Source organism: Pseudorca crassidens, chromosome X (genome assembly GCF_039906515.1).
Source record: "Pseudorca crassidens isolate mPseCra1 chromosome X, mPseCra1.hap1, whole genome shotgun sequence".
Classification (NCBI taxonomy): Eukaryota; Metazoa; Chordata; class Mammalia; order Artiodactyla; family Delphinidae; genus Pseudorca; species Pseudorca crassidens.
The window spans coordinates 105419891-105437547 of NC_090317.1; the positions used below are offsets into that span (position 1 = coordinate 105419891).

Sequence of the window (17657 nt, forward strand, 5' to 3'; positions counted from 1 at the left end):
ATCATCTAAAAACATTTTTATTTTAAATCTTGGTTTAGAAAATATTGTTATATATATATAAAAAACAAAATATATATTGTTTTATATATTATATATATAATCATAAAATAAAGATCCAAACTTTGTAGTTAAATCGCTTCCTTGGGAAAGTCATACACTTTTTTTTTTCCCCAAAATTGAAAAGCTTCTATTAAATACACAACTATCCCATTATTTAAATAACTGATATATTTACACTATGGGCAGGTTTAAACCTGTATAACATCATTTCTGCCCCAGACCCAATCTAGTCCAAAATAAGATGTTAAGAAATGGGGAGATTAAGGAAAATTGAATAGCATATATAAGAATATGTTGAATTCATAAAGTGAATTAAATTGATTGGAGGATTATTTTTTCGTTATTGTATACAAGGTATTGTTTCTCATTTTGAAATACCTTACTCATATAATGTTTGAGTAAAGCTTGTTAGTATTTTCTGTAACTTCTTACCTGGATTTTTAAATTCTTGTTATTGGTTATTGACTTCTAAATGCAAATTATAACTTATAAATGAAGATAGGGCAATATACGTGTTTCACCAAATAAGCTGTAAAATTTTAGATCTTTCTAAGCTTATACGAAATTGGTGTATGCTGACTCTTGTGAAATACTACACAAACTGTAGGTTAATTACAGCTAGGGATTTGGCTGTAATTGGTTAGAAAAAATTTCTCACATTTAAACATTCTGACCTACATTAACTATTGCACTTTTGTTCCTTAAAAAGTCAAGATCAGCTTCCTTGAGTTTTTTTTTTAACTCAGCTTTTAAAGTTGTCTACTTCATGATACATTTAAAAAATAAATGTTAGCATACTTAAGTTTCTACTGAGATCAGTTTTGTGGCACACTCAGGATTTTTGTATCATTTAAATTTTATGAAATGTAAAGTAATAAAATATGTGCCATTTCTATACAAACACACAGCTATTTCCAAGCACCCAGTAGCACATAAAGTAAAAATAAGTAAAATAATATTTTATAAAGAATATGTTAACCTAACAGTTGTGGGAGGGCTGTACATGAGACTATTATTAATCACTGTCATGCTTTCAGTGCACCCCAAGCAGAAGTTAGAAGGAGATAGAAGTTATTTATTGCACAGGTGAAAAATAAGATGACTGTTCAAGGTGACAACAGTATTCTTAGTTTGCAGTGGGATTTAAATGCGTCTGTTGGAAATCAATAATATTTCTTAGTCCATGTACACAAATGAAAAAAAGTGTATAATTTAAGCAGTTAAAGTCTACAAAAATTATTTGTAGCTTTATAGCTACATAATTTTAAACATTTCTCTTTGAAAATGTAAGCTATCCGAAATATGAGAAGAAAATTCTCAGAAAATTTCAAATAGCAGTGGACATCCATTAAGGTTAGTCTGTGTTGGAAGTAAATGAAGTATAAAATAGTCAATTAGCTGTGCAATTTAATATAGGAAATTTACTGTTGCCTCAATTACGAAGCTGAGGAACTGGATAACATCTGTAGGTTTAAGCCTCATAGTAATGAGTTTAATGATGGCTTAGCCACCACAAAGGTCTTTGCAAATGAAGAAGATGCAAATGAAAACCTATTGACCATAAAGGGAAGTCATAGGTTAAAACAAAGCAAGCCTGTATATGAAGACTCTTAAGCCTCGGTCCACTGATAGAATTCAAGGGGCGCCATGAGCTTGAATGGGGGGAAATACCTCTTTGTTTTCACTAACCTCTTAACTGAAGTTGAGCATCCCCTTGCATTTTGAATATAGGCAACAAACCAGAGCAATGCTAGCAGTATCTGTGAAATCACAGATGTTCTCCTATCTCATTAGAGTTGTTACATATATCTCAAAATATGGTTCATGCTTATCACTGCTTCAAAACTGCAGTAGTTATTAGATCTACACAGTATCTTATTAATGTGTTAATAATAAACAAGCAAGCATTACTTTATCACAAATTTGTGTTTCTAATAGTTTTGAAACTATTTCAATACAATTGGCTTCCTTTGGAGTCCTATGTATTTTATATTCTGGATTTAAAAACATTATTCTGAGAAGTCTCAGGCTTCACCAGATTGCTGAAGGGGTCCATAACATTAAAACAACAACAACAACAACACTATTTCTAGTCAGCGTTCGTTTAATCTGCCCAGACCTCATGCTCATATATTGGGTTGGCCGGAAAGGTCGTTTGGAAAAACCCGAACGAACTTTTTGGCCAACCCAGTACCATGGTTTTACTCCTTTTTGATGGTGTAGTCACCATCCCCAAACATTCATTTATTTTATCCTGGAGTTTTCCAGGAGATGTACCAGTCAAGGGAATGTAGGTGGGCAGGTCGTCAAGCAATGGGTTGCTGACAACATAAGAAACTGTATTTTACTTAGAATAATGTCAGTTTATGAAAGATTGAATGAAAGAGGGAGGCAGCATAATGGGAGGTGCAATCCCTAAATTGAGGAATCTCTGAATCATTGCCCATAGCAGTAAAAAATGACCTTAAGAGATTCTCTCTCTTTTCTTTTGACGAATGTATTACTTCCTCCATTTCACAGATAAGACAAAAATTGTACTAACATATATTGAGGAATAACAACTTTAATTTAAATTTTACTGGATTGAAAATATTGCTTGAATTTTTTCTTTTCCAACATTTTTTAGTGAAAAATTTCAAGCATATAGAAAAGTTGAAAAAAAGTAGCATAATGAATAACCATATACCCTCCTCTCCTCCTCCTACATTTCTAGATTCAACAATTAACATTTCACCATATACGCTTTTTCTTTCTCTTTCTCTCTACCTCCCCAGTATCTGCCTTTATGTAATATAGGAAATAACATACGCACACAAATTTTTGTTGTTTTAACAATTGCATGTAAATTATAAACTCTCTTATACTTAACCACTAAATACTTCAGCATGCATCTCCTTAGAATAATGACATGCCATATATAACTGTGAGTGTTTATCATACTCAAGAAAATTGAAAATAACACCATATTTTTAATGTCGTGTCCATGCATTTTTTCAAATTAGGGTTTTCTCCAGATATATGCCCAGGAGTGGGATTGCTAGATTATATGGTAACTCTTTTTAGTTTTTTTAAGGAACCTCCATACTGTTCTCCATAGTGACTGCACCAATTTACATTGCCACCAACAGTGTAGGAGGGTTCCTTTTTCTCCACACCTTCTTCAGCATTTATTATTTGTAGAGTTTTTGAGGAGGGCCATTCTCATTGGTGTGAGGTGATACTTTGTTGTAGTTTTGATTTGCATTTCTCTAATAATTAGCAATGTTGAGCACCTTTTCATGTGCCTCTTGGCCATCTGTATGTCTTCTTTGGAGAAAAGTCTGTTTAGGTCTTCTGCCCATTTTTGGATTGGGTCGTTTGTTTGTTGGTTTGTTCGTTTTTGCGGTACGCGGGCCTCTCACTGTTGTGGCCTCTCCCCTTGCGGAGCACAGGCTCCGGACGCGCAGGCTCAGCAGCCATGGCTTGCGGGCCCAGCCGCTCCGCGGCATGTGGGATCTTCCCAGACCAGGGAACGAACCCGTGTCCCCTGCATCGGCAGGCGGACTCTCAACCGCTGCGCCACCAGGGAAGCCCGGGGTGTTTGCTTTTTTTATATTAAGTCATATGAGTTGTTTGTATATTTTGGAGATTAATCCCTTGTCAGTAGCATCATTTGCAAATATTTTCTCCAAGTCCATAGGTTGTCTTTTCATCTCATTTATGGTTTCCTTTGCTGTGCAAAAGCTTTTAATTAGGTCCTATTAGTTTATTTTTGTTTCTCTAGGAGACAGATCCAAAAACATATCACTGCAATTTATGTCAAAGAGTGTTCTGCCTATGTTTTCCTCCAGGAGTTTTATAGTGTCCAGTCGTACATTTAGGTCTTTAATCCATTTTGAGTTTATTTTTGCATATGATGTTAGAGAATATTCTAATTTCATTCTTTTACATGTAGCTGTCCAGTTTTCCGTGCACCACTTATTGAAGCAACTGTCTTTTCTCCATTGTTTATTCTTGCCTCCTTTGTCGTAGATTAATTGACCGTAAGTGTGTGGATTAATTTCTGGGCTTTATATCCTTTTCCTTTGGTCTATATGTCTGTTTTTGTGCCAGCACCATATCATTTTGATGACTGTAGCTTTGTAGTATAGCCTGAAGTCAGGGAGCCTGATTCTTCCAGCTCCATTCTGCTTTCTCAAGATTGTTTTGGCTATTCATGGTTGTTTGTGTTTCCACACAAATTTAAGGTTTTTTTCTTCCAGTTCTGTGAAAACTGCCATTAGTAATTCGATAGGGATTGCACTGAATATGTAGATTGCCTTGGGTAGTATGGTCATTTTAACAATACTGATTCTTCCTATCCCAGAACACAGTATATCTTCCCTTCTGTTTGTGTGGTCTTCAATTTCTTTCATCAATGTCTTATAGTTTTTGGAGTACAGGTCATTTGCCTCCTTAAATAAGTTTATTCCCAGGTATTTCGTTCTTTTTGATGCAATGATAAATGAGATTGTTTCCTTAATTTCTCTTTCTGATATTTCATTGTTAGTATATAGAAATGAAATAGATTTATGTCTATCAATTTTGTATCCAGCAAATTGACTGAATTTATTGATGAGCTCTAATAGTTTCTGGTAGCATCTTTAGGATTTTCTATGTGTGGTATCATGTCATCTGCAAACAATGACAGTTTTACTTCTTTTCCAATTTCGATTCCATTTACCTTCTATTTTCTGTATTTCTTTTAAACTGGAAGTTGGGTCTAGATGAAACTTGAAAAGATACAAGGCAAATGTTTTTGGCAAGAATACTTCATATAGGATGCTATGTAATTTTTATCACATCAGGAGATACATAATATGAGGTATTCTCAGTCTAAATGCTGCTAAGTTTGATCACTTGCTTAAGGTGGCAACCATTAGATATTGAGTTGTAAAGTAATATATTTTTATTTGAAATTAGTAAGTCATCTGATGGCTTTAATACCCATTGATGATCCTTCCCTGGCCCAATTGTTACACTGGGGACTCAAAATTATGATTTTCCTAGTTCTGACATGAATCCTACAAACTGATTTCTTCTATTAAAAAAAAGAAAACACTTCCTTTTTTTCTCTCTTTGATCTCAATATGGACTTACGGATTCTGATTTAGTCAGTATGTTGTAATGAATTAGTTATCATTCTTGCTGATCCTCACCTCTACCAAATTTAACCAGTGGGAACCCGTTCAAGCTTTCTGCTTAAATGTCCCAGGTTCACCTTGTATTTTCCCTGCCCCAGGTATGGAATCTACCATTCTCTAAGGACCTCTGATTTCCTTCACTGGAGAATGTTATATAGAAGCCAAGACCCGGGCAGTAACACCTTCTCAAAGGAATACTGGCACCTTTCTGGCAAGCAGTACTAGGGGAAAAAATGTTTTCATGTTACTTTTGCAAGGATGCAAACATCTCTATCAATCAGAATACATCAAAATCCAAAGTAAGGCTAAGCATATTAAAAAGTTCTTATTGTGTTAGACTTCATGTAAAAGCAGTAACTTCTTATTCATTTCAGTGCCTCTACTGCTGAATTTTCGAACCAAAGTTTACCTGTATATAATCTATGCTAGTTTACCAAGCAAATTAATGGTGTAAATAAGCTAATGGGAGGCATTCCTGAATGTAGTTAAGGGAAGAAATTGTTTTTTAAAGACCTTAGCTCACTGTTTGCATGCAAATAGATGCTGTTAATTAGAAATGAGCCTTATCTAATTCATTAAAATAGGCCTAGTAGGACCTCTTCTTGAAAATCTCCATTAGCAATTCATATTACTCTATGCACCCTTTGTAAGACAACTGTTTTTTCTTAAGTCTTCTTCAATTTTGGCTTCTCACTAATTCAGATGTCCCTAACAAAATAGTCTTCAGATAGCACTGTTTTCTACAAAATAAAAACCAAAATTTTACTATAATTCACAAGTCTCTTTGTAGTGTAGGCCATATTTTAAATGTAGCCAACATATGCGTGTAAACCAGTGCTAAAAGCCTTTTCACACATTCAGCATTGGCCCCCCAGGATCCCTCCAGCCCTGACTCTAGTCCACTTGTTTATACCTGAACTTCCCTGGTGTCTTATCACCAGTTTTAACCCTGATTCTTAATCCAGCCCGGAGTTTGCCGACTGAGTGCCCATAAGCTGAATCTAGCTTGGAAAGCGTGTGGTCTTTTTACATAGGCACTGTTATGAAATAATTTGTCAACACTTAAAAATTGAGAGTCCTCATATTTTAAAAAAATAGGATTTTTGTCTCGTTTTGAAACCTTAGATCTGGCTACTAGGCACTCATTCCGACGTTCTCTCAAGGCATGATCAGTTGCAACAAAGTAACAGATGTTTCTTGCTGCTCAAAGTGTGGTCTCTGGACCAGAGCACAGACATCACCCAGGAGTTGCTAAGAAATGCAGAATCTAATAAATCGTAGTCAGCATTTTAACAAGATTCCCAGGTGATTCTGTTAGACCTGCGCGGTCTCCTAGGAGTTTCGACTCGCCCAGGAAACAACAAGAGTCGGAAGTCGATGCAAAACGCAAGAGGTTTATTGAAGGCCGGTGCACCGGGGTTCCTTGGTCCTCATGCAGGAGGTCGAAGAAGAAACCCTTTTGGGCGCGAATATGTCAGTTTTATAGGTTCCCACTTCCCCGTATGTAAATTATAGATTTGGTTGTCTTCTCCTGCTGATTGGTCCCGGCTTAGGCTCGGACCAGAGAGGGAACTTGTCCCCAGCTGCCTGATTGGTCTTTGACAGACACCCTTTTTTACATTTTGTTATCTCCCTCCTTCTCCCCAGCTGCCTGATTGGTCTTTGACAGACACCTTTTTTGCATTTTGTTATCTCCCTCCTTCTCCCCAGCTGCCTGATTGGTCTTTGACAGACACCTTCTTTACATTTTGTTATCTCCCTCCTTCTCGGAAGGGGGCCGGACATCCTGGAAATTCACCCATTGTCTAAGAAGCCCCTATTGTCTGGAGAGTTCTTAATCATTAGCTGGAACAATGTCCCTCGAGTCCCACATTCCCCCCTTTTTCTTGTGACTATTGATTCCAATCATGGAATCTCAACCTTCTGTTCGTAAACTTTGGTACTGTTGTCTTAACATTAGAACTTGTACAGTACTGATACGTTCTCTAATAAATGCTATCAAGCGATTTAGAACACATGGTCCAAAAGTTAAAATCAACAATAAAACAATAAGAGGTCCCAACAGAGTAGAGATTAAGGTGGTAAACCAGGGGGACTTATCAAACCATGATTGAAACCATCCTTTTTCGTTTTCTCTCTCCTTTTGCCTTTTATCTAAGCGTTCCCTTAGTTTATCCATGGTTTTGGTAATGGTTCCTGAATGATCAATATAAAAGCAACATTCTTCTTTTAGAGCGGCGCATAATCCCCCTTCTTTAAGAAACAGCAAATCTAGGCCTCTTCTATTCTGCAACACCATTTCTGAAAGTGAGGTGAGTGATTCCTTTAGTTGAGTTATGGAACTTTCTAATGCTCGAAGGTCGATGTCTACAGCCTGTCTTAAACTTGCATAATACTGGGGTTGTTGTATGAGGGCTGTGGTTCCTGTTCCTATCCCGGCAGATATTCCTAGTCCTAGAAGGACAGCCAATGTGAGGGTTACAGGCTCTCTCTTCCTTCTCGTTTTTCCCTCGTATTCATCTAAGAAGGACGAATCTGAATGATAGATAAGTCTAGGAACTAATTGCACTAGCACACAAAAATCAGCTGAATTGTTGAGAACCTCTAGAGAGACACAAGGGGTTAGCCCCGTGTTACATGCCCACCATCCATCTTGGGGAGGTACAAGATATCCCGAGCCTGAAGGGAGGCTGAAATCATGACAAAGGTGTCGATGGGACTGGGGAGGTGTTCCTATACAAGTACCATTTCCAGAAACCGAAGACAGAGTTAATTTACTGTTCCCTTTCTGTTTCCATCGACAATGGTCCGGGGAGCTGACATTAGTATAATTAGAACTATATCCTATAGCATCATAATAAGGGGGAGGGGCAGCATAACAGAGCCAACATGATTTTGTAGCCTCCGGGTTTGTAGCATTAAGGACCGTAAAGGCTGCCTGCACCAAAGAAAGCATCCTATCCTGAGGAGTCCCAGGCTTAACTGTGGGTTCTTTGGATCCAGAGGTTTCATTAGTCTCATTCTTTGTTGACGTAGTTGAAGGGGCCGGGGGAAGCAAAGGGGGGCCAAGTACGGGATTTGGGCCTATTGATATAGGAGCAGGAGTCTCAATCTTTAGCTTAAGGGTCATTAATATTCCCAAATCATATCCATTCTTGTAAAATCTAATGCCCCATGAGTGGCCATTTACCCATTTTTTATCTCTTTTTCCAGGATTACTAAAGGAAATTTTGAGGGGGTGGCACCATCCTGAACATTCGGGGGCGACGGGTCGGGGACCCCTATAAGAAGTATGAGTGTAGTTGGCTGTTACTGTAATAAAATCCCAAGTTGAGGTGGGTCTCCAATAAGTATCTCCTGTGGTTTCACATCCCCAGTTTTGGCAATATAAATTTTCAGTTCCCCCACATTTATAATTCAGGGATCGGGGGCGATGGAACCCAGGGCATACATAGAAGGAGAGGGTTCTGAGCCAACTTCTTCGGACCTGGTTTTTACAACCCTCTCCGGAGTAATCAGCTTTAGTTAGAAGTTGGGACGGAGCATTATGCTGATCATAATAACTCTCTAGATCCCAATAGGGAGCTCCTATGGCCAGTTTACAGACATCAGGAAAAAGGTCTGGCCACCAGGTCCAGGGAGGGGCAGTATGGCTAATGGACCAGGTTATATCTCCAGTTTGAGAAATTACCTGCCAAGTTAGACGTTGGGGCAGGTGAGGGCTAAAATCACTTACAGTCAGTAAAGGCAGTAAAACCAAAATTATAAGTCTTAGGTTCGTAGAAGCTTGAGTTTGAGCGGGTTGTCGGTTCTTTGGGCCTGCCATCCTGATGATGCCGCCGCTGGTGCAGCTTTCACGTGTGAAGCATGGATCCAGGCAGCGATGCCGTCCACTTTTATGGCCGTTGGGGTGGTTAGGAGGACGGTGTATGGTCCTTTCCATCGAGGTTCCAACGTCTGGGTTCGATGCCGACGGACGTATACAGAGTCTCCGACTTGGAAAGGATGAGTTTCTCCCAGTGTTCCCGGTTGGTAGGCCTCGGCGAGTTGGGACCATATCTCCTTTTGGACCAGTTGGAGTCCCAATAGCCTAGCATACAAGTCAGTGTTATTTTGACAGTCTGGTTTTATTTCTTCTCCTAAGGTGAGAAGGGGAGGTGGGGCCCCGTATAGCACCTCAAAAGGAGTAAGATGGTACCGGGAAGGTGTATTCCTAACCCGGAACAGGGCTAAAGGAAGGAGCACCGTCCAATCTGTACCGCCAGTCTCCAAGGACAATTTGGTTAGGGTCTCTTTTAGAGTTCTATTCATTCTTTCTACCTGACCTGAACTCTGGGGTCTATATGCACAATGTAATTTCCAATCAGTCCCCAAATATCTGGCCACATCCTGACTTACCTGGGCGACGAAGGCTGGACCATTATCAGACCCTATTACCTTTGGTGCTCCAAATCGAGGAAAAATTTCTTCTAAAATCTTCTTGGCTACTACAGCAGCTGTTTCTTTCTTTGTTGGGAAAGCCTCTATCCATCCTGAAAAAGTGTCTACAAAAACTAAAAGGTATTTATTACCGTACCTTCCAGGACGCACTTCGGTAAAGTCCACCTCCCAGTAAGTTCCTGGGCGGTCCCCCCTGAGTCTCTTTCCAGTTTCAAGTTTCCCTTTGTGAGCATTTACCTGTTGACATGGGACGCATTCCTGCACAATTTGTTCAGCTAATTTTGTCATTCCAGGGGTTTCGTACCCAGCTTTTTGTAACAAGGCTACCATCTTTTTAGTCCCCAAATGTGTCCATCTGTGCATCTGTTGTAACATGGATTCTGCTTGCTGAGGGGACAAAGTTCCTTTTGTTGTGGCCGGGATGATTTCTTCGTCGCGGCCTGGTTTTTCAGGAACTTTATCTGACAGTCCTAGAATGACTTCTCCCGATGCTATTTCTCGGGCCACTTGGTCAGCCATATTATTTCCCCTAATTATTGGGGTATTTCCTTTTTGATGTCCAGGGCAGTGGATGATACTGACTTTAGTAGGAAGCATAAGTGCAGTCAACAAAGCCATGATTTCGTCTTTGTTTTTAATTTCTTTGCCACCTGAAGTTAGTAGCCCTCTCTGTTGGTAAATGGCACCGTGGATATGAGCGGTAGCAAACGCATATCTACTGTCTGTGTAGATGTTTACTTTTTTATTCTCTGCCATCTCTAATGCCCTCGTCAGGGCAATTAATTCAGCTCGTTGGGCTGAGGTCCCTTGTGGTAGCGCCGCTGCCCATATGACTTGTTTTCCGTCTACCACGGCTGCCCCAGTTCGACGCTTACCTTCCTCCAGGAAACTGCTCCCATCCGTGAACCAGGTGAAATCAGCATCAGGGAGGGGCAGGTCCATCAGATCTGGCCTACTGCCGTGTGCTGCGGCCAGTACTTCCTGACAATCATGTATGATGGTGGAGCCTTCCAAGTCAGGATCAGGTAGCAAGGTGGCTGGATTGAGTCCTGTGGCTGGAGCAAACTTGATGCGATCTGAGTTTAGCAACAGGGTTTGGTAATGGGTCATCCTGGCATTAGTTAGCCACCTATCCGGTGGTTGACGGACTACATTTTCCAGGGCATGAGGAGCTGTTATCGTTAGATTTTGTCCTAAAGTTAGTTTGTCAGCATCTTTGACTAGAACAGCCACTGCAGCGATTATCTTTAAACAGGTGGGCCATCCTGATGCCACAGGGTCCAATTTTTTTGACAAATAAGCAACTGGGCGATTCCAGGGACCCAATTTCTGAGTCAATACTCCTTTTGCAATGCCCTTATTTTCGGCCACATATAAATGAAAAGGTTTGGTTACATCTGGCAGTCCTAGGGCTGGAGCTGAAAGTAAAGCTCGTTTGATTTGGTCAAAAGCCCGTTGTTCCTTATCGCCCCAAACGAAAGGAGTGCTGTTTTTGGTTAGGGGGTACAATGGGGCTGCCAGCTCAGCAAACCCTGGAATCCATAGCCTACAGAATCCGGCCGTCCCCAAAAATTCTCTAACCTGCCTGGCGTTTTTGGGAGCCGGAATTTGGGCCACCGTATCCTTTCTGCTCTCCGTGAGCCATCTTTGCCCCCCTTTTAATAGATACCCCAGGTAACTGACTTGTTGTTGGCATATTTGTGCTTTCTTGGCTGAGGCTCTATATCCCAGGGTTCCAAGTTCCGTTAACAGTTTTTCAGTACCCTTGATACAATCTTCTTGGGTCTCAGCAGCTAATAAAATATCATCAACGTATTGGAGTAATGTTACCTGGGGATTTGATTCTCTATATAATGCCAAATCCTGATGGAGGGCTTCATCAAAGATGGTCGGGGAGTTCTTAAATCCCTGAGGTAGCCGTGTCCATGTCAGCTGACCAGACATTCCCGATGTTGGATCTTTCCATTCGAAGGCAAAGTAGGGTTGGCTCAGGGGAGAGAGTCTTAAACAAAAAAAAGCATCTTTAAGGTCCAAAACAGTATACCACGTATGTTGAGGTGGAAGAGTGCTCAGGAGGTTGTAAGGGTTTGGAACTGTGGGGTGGAGGTCTGCCACCCGTTTGTTTACCTCTCGTAGATCCTGCACCGGCCGATAATCATTTGTTCCTGGTTTCTTTACCGGCAGGAGAGGGGTGTTCCATGCTGATTGACATCTTATTAAGATGCCCAAGTCTAGTAGCCTCTGTATATGGGGACGGATACCGTCTTTGGCTTCTCTACTCATGGGGTATTGACGGACTGTTATTGGGGTGGCAGTTGCCTTGAGTTCCACTAGCACCGGGGGCCGATTTTTGGCCATCCCCATTCCGGCAGTTTCTGCCCAGGCTTGAGGGAACCGAGTTACCCAATCTGTAACATTAACTCGTGAGGATGAAGGCTGCTCGTATAATTTATATTCATCTTCTAATTTCATAGTCAATATTTGAAGTAACCTTCCTTTATTATCAGTTATGGTGGGACCTTCTGGCTGAAAGTGGATTTGAGCCCCTACTTTGGAGAGTAAATCTCTTCCCAGCAAAGGATAGGGGCATTCCGGAATAATCAAAAATGAATGGGTTACTCGTCCAATCCCAAGATCTACTGTCCTTCGTGTGGTCCATGAATATTGTTTATTCCCAGTGGCTCCTTGTACCCATGACCTTTTAGCTGAGATAGGACCTTTTGAGTGGAGAAGGACGGAGTGCTGGGCTCCGGTATCTACCAAAAATTGAACAGGTTCCCCCTCCACTTTAAGAGTTACCCGGGGCTCGGGGAGAGGGTTCGAGCCCTGACTTTCCTAGTCTTCTTCTTCCAAGGTTAAGATTTTGTTTCTGGTTGGCCTTCCTCCATTCTTTTTCTTAGGGCATTCTCTCGCCCAATGTCCTTTTTCTTTACAGTAGGCACATTGGTCCTTGTCTAATGGTCGCCTTCTGTCTGCCGTTCGCCCTTCCTGCCCATTTCTATCCCCTATATTTCTTCCTCCAACCACAGTGGCCAGTATCTTACTTAAATTCCTCTCTTGTCTCTTATCTCGTCTTCTTTCACGGGCTGCCTGCTCTTTCTGCTTTCTTTCTTCCTTCTCTTCCTCTGTTTCTCTTTTGTTATATACTTTATCTGCCTCTTTTACTAACTCCTGAAGCGAAAATCCCTGCAAGCCATCTAGCCTCTGTAATTTCTTCCTAATATCAGGGGCCGCTTGATCAATGAAAGCCATTGCTACAGTAGCCCTATGTTCCTCCGAAGTTGGATCATAAGGGGTAAAGCGTCTAAAGGCTTCCATTAAACGTTCCAGGAACACAGTTGGCGATTCCTGGGGCCCCTGAGTTACTTCCCTTACCTTAGCCAAATTAGTGGGCCGTCTGGCCGCTCCATGGAGACCCGCCACCAGAGCCTGGCGATACATTTTCAGGCGCTCCCTACCTTCCGGGGCATTGAAATCCCAGTTTGGCCTGACGAGTGGGAAACCAACATCAATCTCATTAGGCAGCTGGGTAGGTTGCCCATTGGTGCCTAATACATTTTTTCTGGCTTCTAAAAGAACCCGTTGCCTCTCCTCAGTCGTTAGGAGAGTCTGAAGCAGCTGCTGACAATCATCCCATGTGGGCTGGTGGGAGAAAACAAGAGATTCTATTAAAGCGGTAAGGGCCTGTGGATTTTCGGAAAAAGTTGGGTTATGCATTTTCCAATTATAAAGATCTGCAGAGGAAAAGGGCCAATATTGGAGAGGTCTATTCCCTTGGCCGTCGGGGGGGCCATACTCTCTAAGAGGTAGGGCAGTGGAGTCCGGGGAGATAGCCCTCCGGCTCCTAGTGCCCGCTGAGGGACCCCTTTCTTCTTCCATCATGGATGGTTCCCTTTGTGCCGAGGGCAGTGGAGCTGGGGGTCCTCTAGGTGGTAGGGGATTTGGGGCCGGAGGATAAGGGGGTGGGGAATGCAAAAGAAGCAAATCGGACTGCGGGTCAGGATAAATCGCCTTCGGTGGATCCGGGGCGTCGGGTAGCTTTTCCGTGTTGGGGTTTTTCTTTAAGGCTAATATCTCCGACGCTGCTGATGTGTGCGCGGACGTACCTGTTGAGGAAACAAAGGGCCGGACCCACGGAGGTGGGGAGAGAATTAAATCTTCCCAGACCAAGACATATGGTACTTGGTCTGGGTGTCCGTGGGGATCTATATTAAATATTTTAGACTTCAGCAGCTTAATCTTGTCTAATAAAAAGGATCCTTCGGGGGGCCATCCTATCTGAAATGTTGGCCATTCAGAGGCACACAAAGTCTGCCACTTTCCTTTCTTCACCTCTACCGAAAAATTATGGGCTCTGGCCCGAACTTCGGTCCAATGGCTTAGGGTAAGGGAAAGAGGAGTCGTCACAGTTTGTCCCATTGTCGTCCGTCAGAGAAGAAGAATAGACCACAATACAGAAACAGTTAAAACTCCATGAAACACATATACGCATGGGCCACCGCGAGCTCGCTTCAAAACCGAAACTTCTTCAGATGGCAGTTATCACCAAGGGAACTGCCGAAACCGAGTGAAGGGGAGACAGAGTTTGCCTCTCCTTCCAGATGAGCCACCAGGGCGTCCCCTAGGGCTCATGGACGCCGGCTATTAGCACGTCTGCCTAGCCAGAGGTCCGATACAGATTCCATAATAAGCCGATTCTTACGGCTTTCCTCCGATAATGGCCCACAAAGAACAAGGGACAAACAGACAATCAAGCTCGAGCTTACCTGGTACCTCCAACTACCGATGTTCTTGTGGTCCGGGGCGAGTGGAATCCCGGACGAGCCCCCAAATGTTAGACCTGCGCGGTCTCCTAGGAGTTTCGACTCGCCCAGGAAACAACAAGAGTCGGAAGTCGATGCAAAACGCAAGAGGTTTATTGAAGGCCGGTGCACCGGGGTTCCTTGGTCCTCATGCAGGAGGTCGAAGAAGAAACCCTTTTGGGCGCGAATATGTCAGTTTTATAGGTTCCCACTTCCCCGTATGTAAATTATAGATTTGGTTGTCTTCTCCTGCTGATTGGTCCCGGCTTAGGCTCGGACCAGAGAGGGAACTTGTCCCCAGCTGCCTGATTGGTCTTTGACAGACACCCTTTTTTACATTTTGTTATCTCCCTCCTTCTCCCCAGCTGCCTGATTGGTCTTTGACAGACACCTTTTTTGCATTTTGTTATCTCCCTCCTTCTCTCCAGCTGCCTGATTGGTCTTTGACAGACACCTTCTTTACATTTTGTTATCTCCCTCCTTCTCGGAAGGGGGCCGGACATCCTGGAAATTCACCCATTGTCTAAGAAGCCCCAATTGTCTGGAGAGTTCTTAATCATTAGCTGGAACAATGTCCCTCGAGTCCCACAATTCATGTCCATCTTAAAGTTTGAGCAGCACTGGTTTGGGCAAGCAAGCCTTCTCTTCAGTTTGCCACAGTTGTTCCACCTCAGTCGTTTATATTAATTGCTTTCCCATAGACATTTGACTTAATAATACATTATATAGACCCTTATATACTGATGATGATGATGATGGTGGTGGTGGTGGTGACAGCACTTAATATTGCCAGGAGCGGTTCCAAGTGCTTTACATAGCTCATGTAATCCTCATAACATCTCTGTTCTTATTTCCATGTCTACAGAAGGGCAATTGGAGCACAGACTGCTGAAGTTCGTTGCCCCAGATCACATAATTAGCAAGTGTTTGAACCAGGATATAAGCCCAAATAGTCCTAAGTCTCGCGTTGTTATTCTAGATCCGATTTTACATTACTTAGCTTGGACCTTTAGTATTCTCTAAGATATACTTCTGTCGACTAAAAAAATATATATACAACCTAAAAGTTAAGAGTTATGTTTTATTCGGCAGACATACTGAGGCCTTCAAGCCTGGGAGGCAGCATCTCAAGTAACCCTGAGAAAACTGCTCCAAGGAGGTGAGGCGAGAGGGGAGCTAGGATACTAGGAGTTTTGCAACAAAGGGCAGGTAGTCTGAAAGTCAAAAGATTATTGTTCATTAAAGAAAACCAGATATCTCAGGTTAAGGAATTTAGCACTTCTCTTCCTATGGGAAGATGCAAGAGTCTGGGCTCACTGAAATCATTCGTTTGATATGCACCCCAGCTGTCTCAGGCCAGTATCCTGTCTTTTCACATCCTGAGTTTCCTCAGGGCTCACCGTCAGGCGTAGCTGCAGTCTTATGGCTGCTAGGTGGCAGGTATTCTTTGTTTCCTTCCTGAGTTCCCTCAGGACTCACTGGTGGAGGGCTGCAATCTCTGAGGACCGTGACATCCTTTGTTTACTGATATGGCAAGAAATATTTTATTTCTCACTTACAGTTTCTGCCCACCAGACTCTCACTTATCAAGCCCATTCCCTTACCTGGCCATACTCAGTAGCAAGTGAATAGTACATGAAATCTGTTCTGACCTATCTTTGCAAGCATGTTATCTGCCATTTTCACCATTTCAGCTGGTGTCTAAAGCATAAAATGACCTGAAGTGTTCTGTCATTCAGCTTTTGCAAAAGCCATTTACTTTTGTGTTAAATTGCCTTTCCTCTTAATTTTTGTTCAAAATCCTACCCATGCTCCAGAAGCCAACTGAAGTGCTATTTCCTCAATGAATGTTACCTGCTCTTCTCAAGCAGAAGTATTTTGCTCTCAAGTTCTTCTTGCTCCTTTTCATAACACTCACATAACATTTTACATATCTATTATATATCATATGTACATATATTTTATTTCCCCAGCAAGATTGAAAGCTTCATGAGGGCAAGGCAACATCTTACTCTCCTCTCTATAACCCACAATACTTAGCAGAAAATCTAGTACATGTGGATGACCAAAAACTATTTTCTCAATTTAAATAGTAAAAATTTCTATCCAAATTTTTCAATTCAAATTTTCAATTTTTCAATTCAAATTAAGCTAGGCATTTAAATCTTTACACTTGACATTGTTACATAGGTTAAAAATAGATCTACAGAGCCAGAACAATTTTTTTAATGTTTTTATAATATCACATTTCCATGGATACATTTTTAGTTCTGAAAATTGGACTTGATCAGCTTTAATATTAAAAATGGAAGAAGTTGGGTTAATAACGCATAGTTTAGGTGTTCTCCAGAGTTTAATAATCTTAAGAGAAAATGACTTCAATTCCCATAGTTATTTACACCAAAAAGAAGGTCTTTGATTCAAGCACTTTGTACATTTGTTTGTGTCAGTCTTACTGGATCACAACTAGTAAATTCTAGTGATCTAAGTAGGAATTAGACTTGAAATTAGGTATTTTACCCTCATCCAACCTGTAACCAGAAGATATTTTAGATGCAATCCATATCGCCAAAGATCTATTTTTAGATTGATCAGAGAGGATCATACCGATGTTATCCACAGGTGTCTATGGAAAAGCTCATCTCTTCCCATCTGTTCTCTGATGACTCTTGAAAAGCTTTCAAGGGCATTCATAATTCTTCATCGAAAGACTATGAAAAATTAGCTTCATAGCTAATCCTTTTAGGTCCTATTTTCTTCTTTGAAACTTGGTAAATTCTAGTGAAACTGACTAGCTAGATCCAAACATGCTGTCACATTGGCTGGTACAGACAATATCACTCTCTATAGATACACAAGTGAATGCATACTCTGTATGGTCTTGTATCAACTTTTATGGGGCTGGGAAGGTGGGAGTTGAAGTAGGGAGGATGATCTCTGGCATGGGCCTTGTAGGTTGGCAGGAGTCAAATGAAGAATGAATGGACAGACCAGAGAGGAAACGTGATAGGAGCAAAATCAATGAAACAAAGAGTGGATACGTTGAAGGACTACATGCAGTTCAGTATAGATATGCTCTCTTAAATCTCCATTTACTTTACTCATTTACCTATTCTAAGCTCTTCATTCTATTTATGAAACCAACAGCCCAATTCCTATTCCAAACTGAATGCTGGATATTAGTAACTTATAG

The 17657-nt window shown here is 41.4% G+C and overlaps 2 protein-coding genes across 3 annotated transcripts in view; one reads left to right on the forward strand and one right to left on the reverse strand.

The window, feature by feature from the left end:
* The window catches only part of DMD (dystrophin), a 2128065-nt gene that overhangs the window by 1250308 nt on the left and 860100 nt on the right, over positions 1 to 17657 (forward strand). The gene's annotated exons all lie outside the window — the stretch shown is intronic.
* On the reverse strand, positions 9217 to 14602 carry LOC137217035 (uncharacterized). Its single transcript, XM_067723252.1, is given in 2 exon segments — positions 9217 to 9698; positions 9701 to 14602. Coding segments are annotated over 2 exon segments (4434 nt in total). The 5' UTR covers positions 14082 to 14602; the 3' UTR covers positions 9217 to 9645.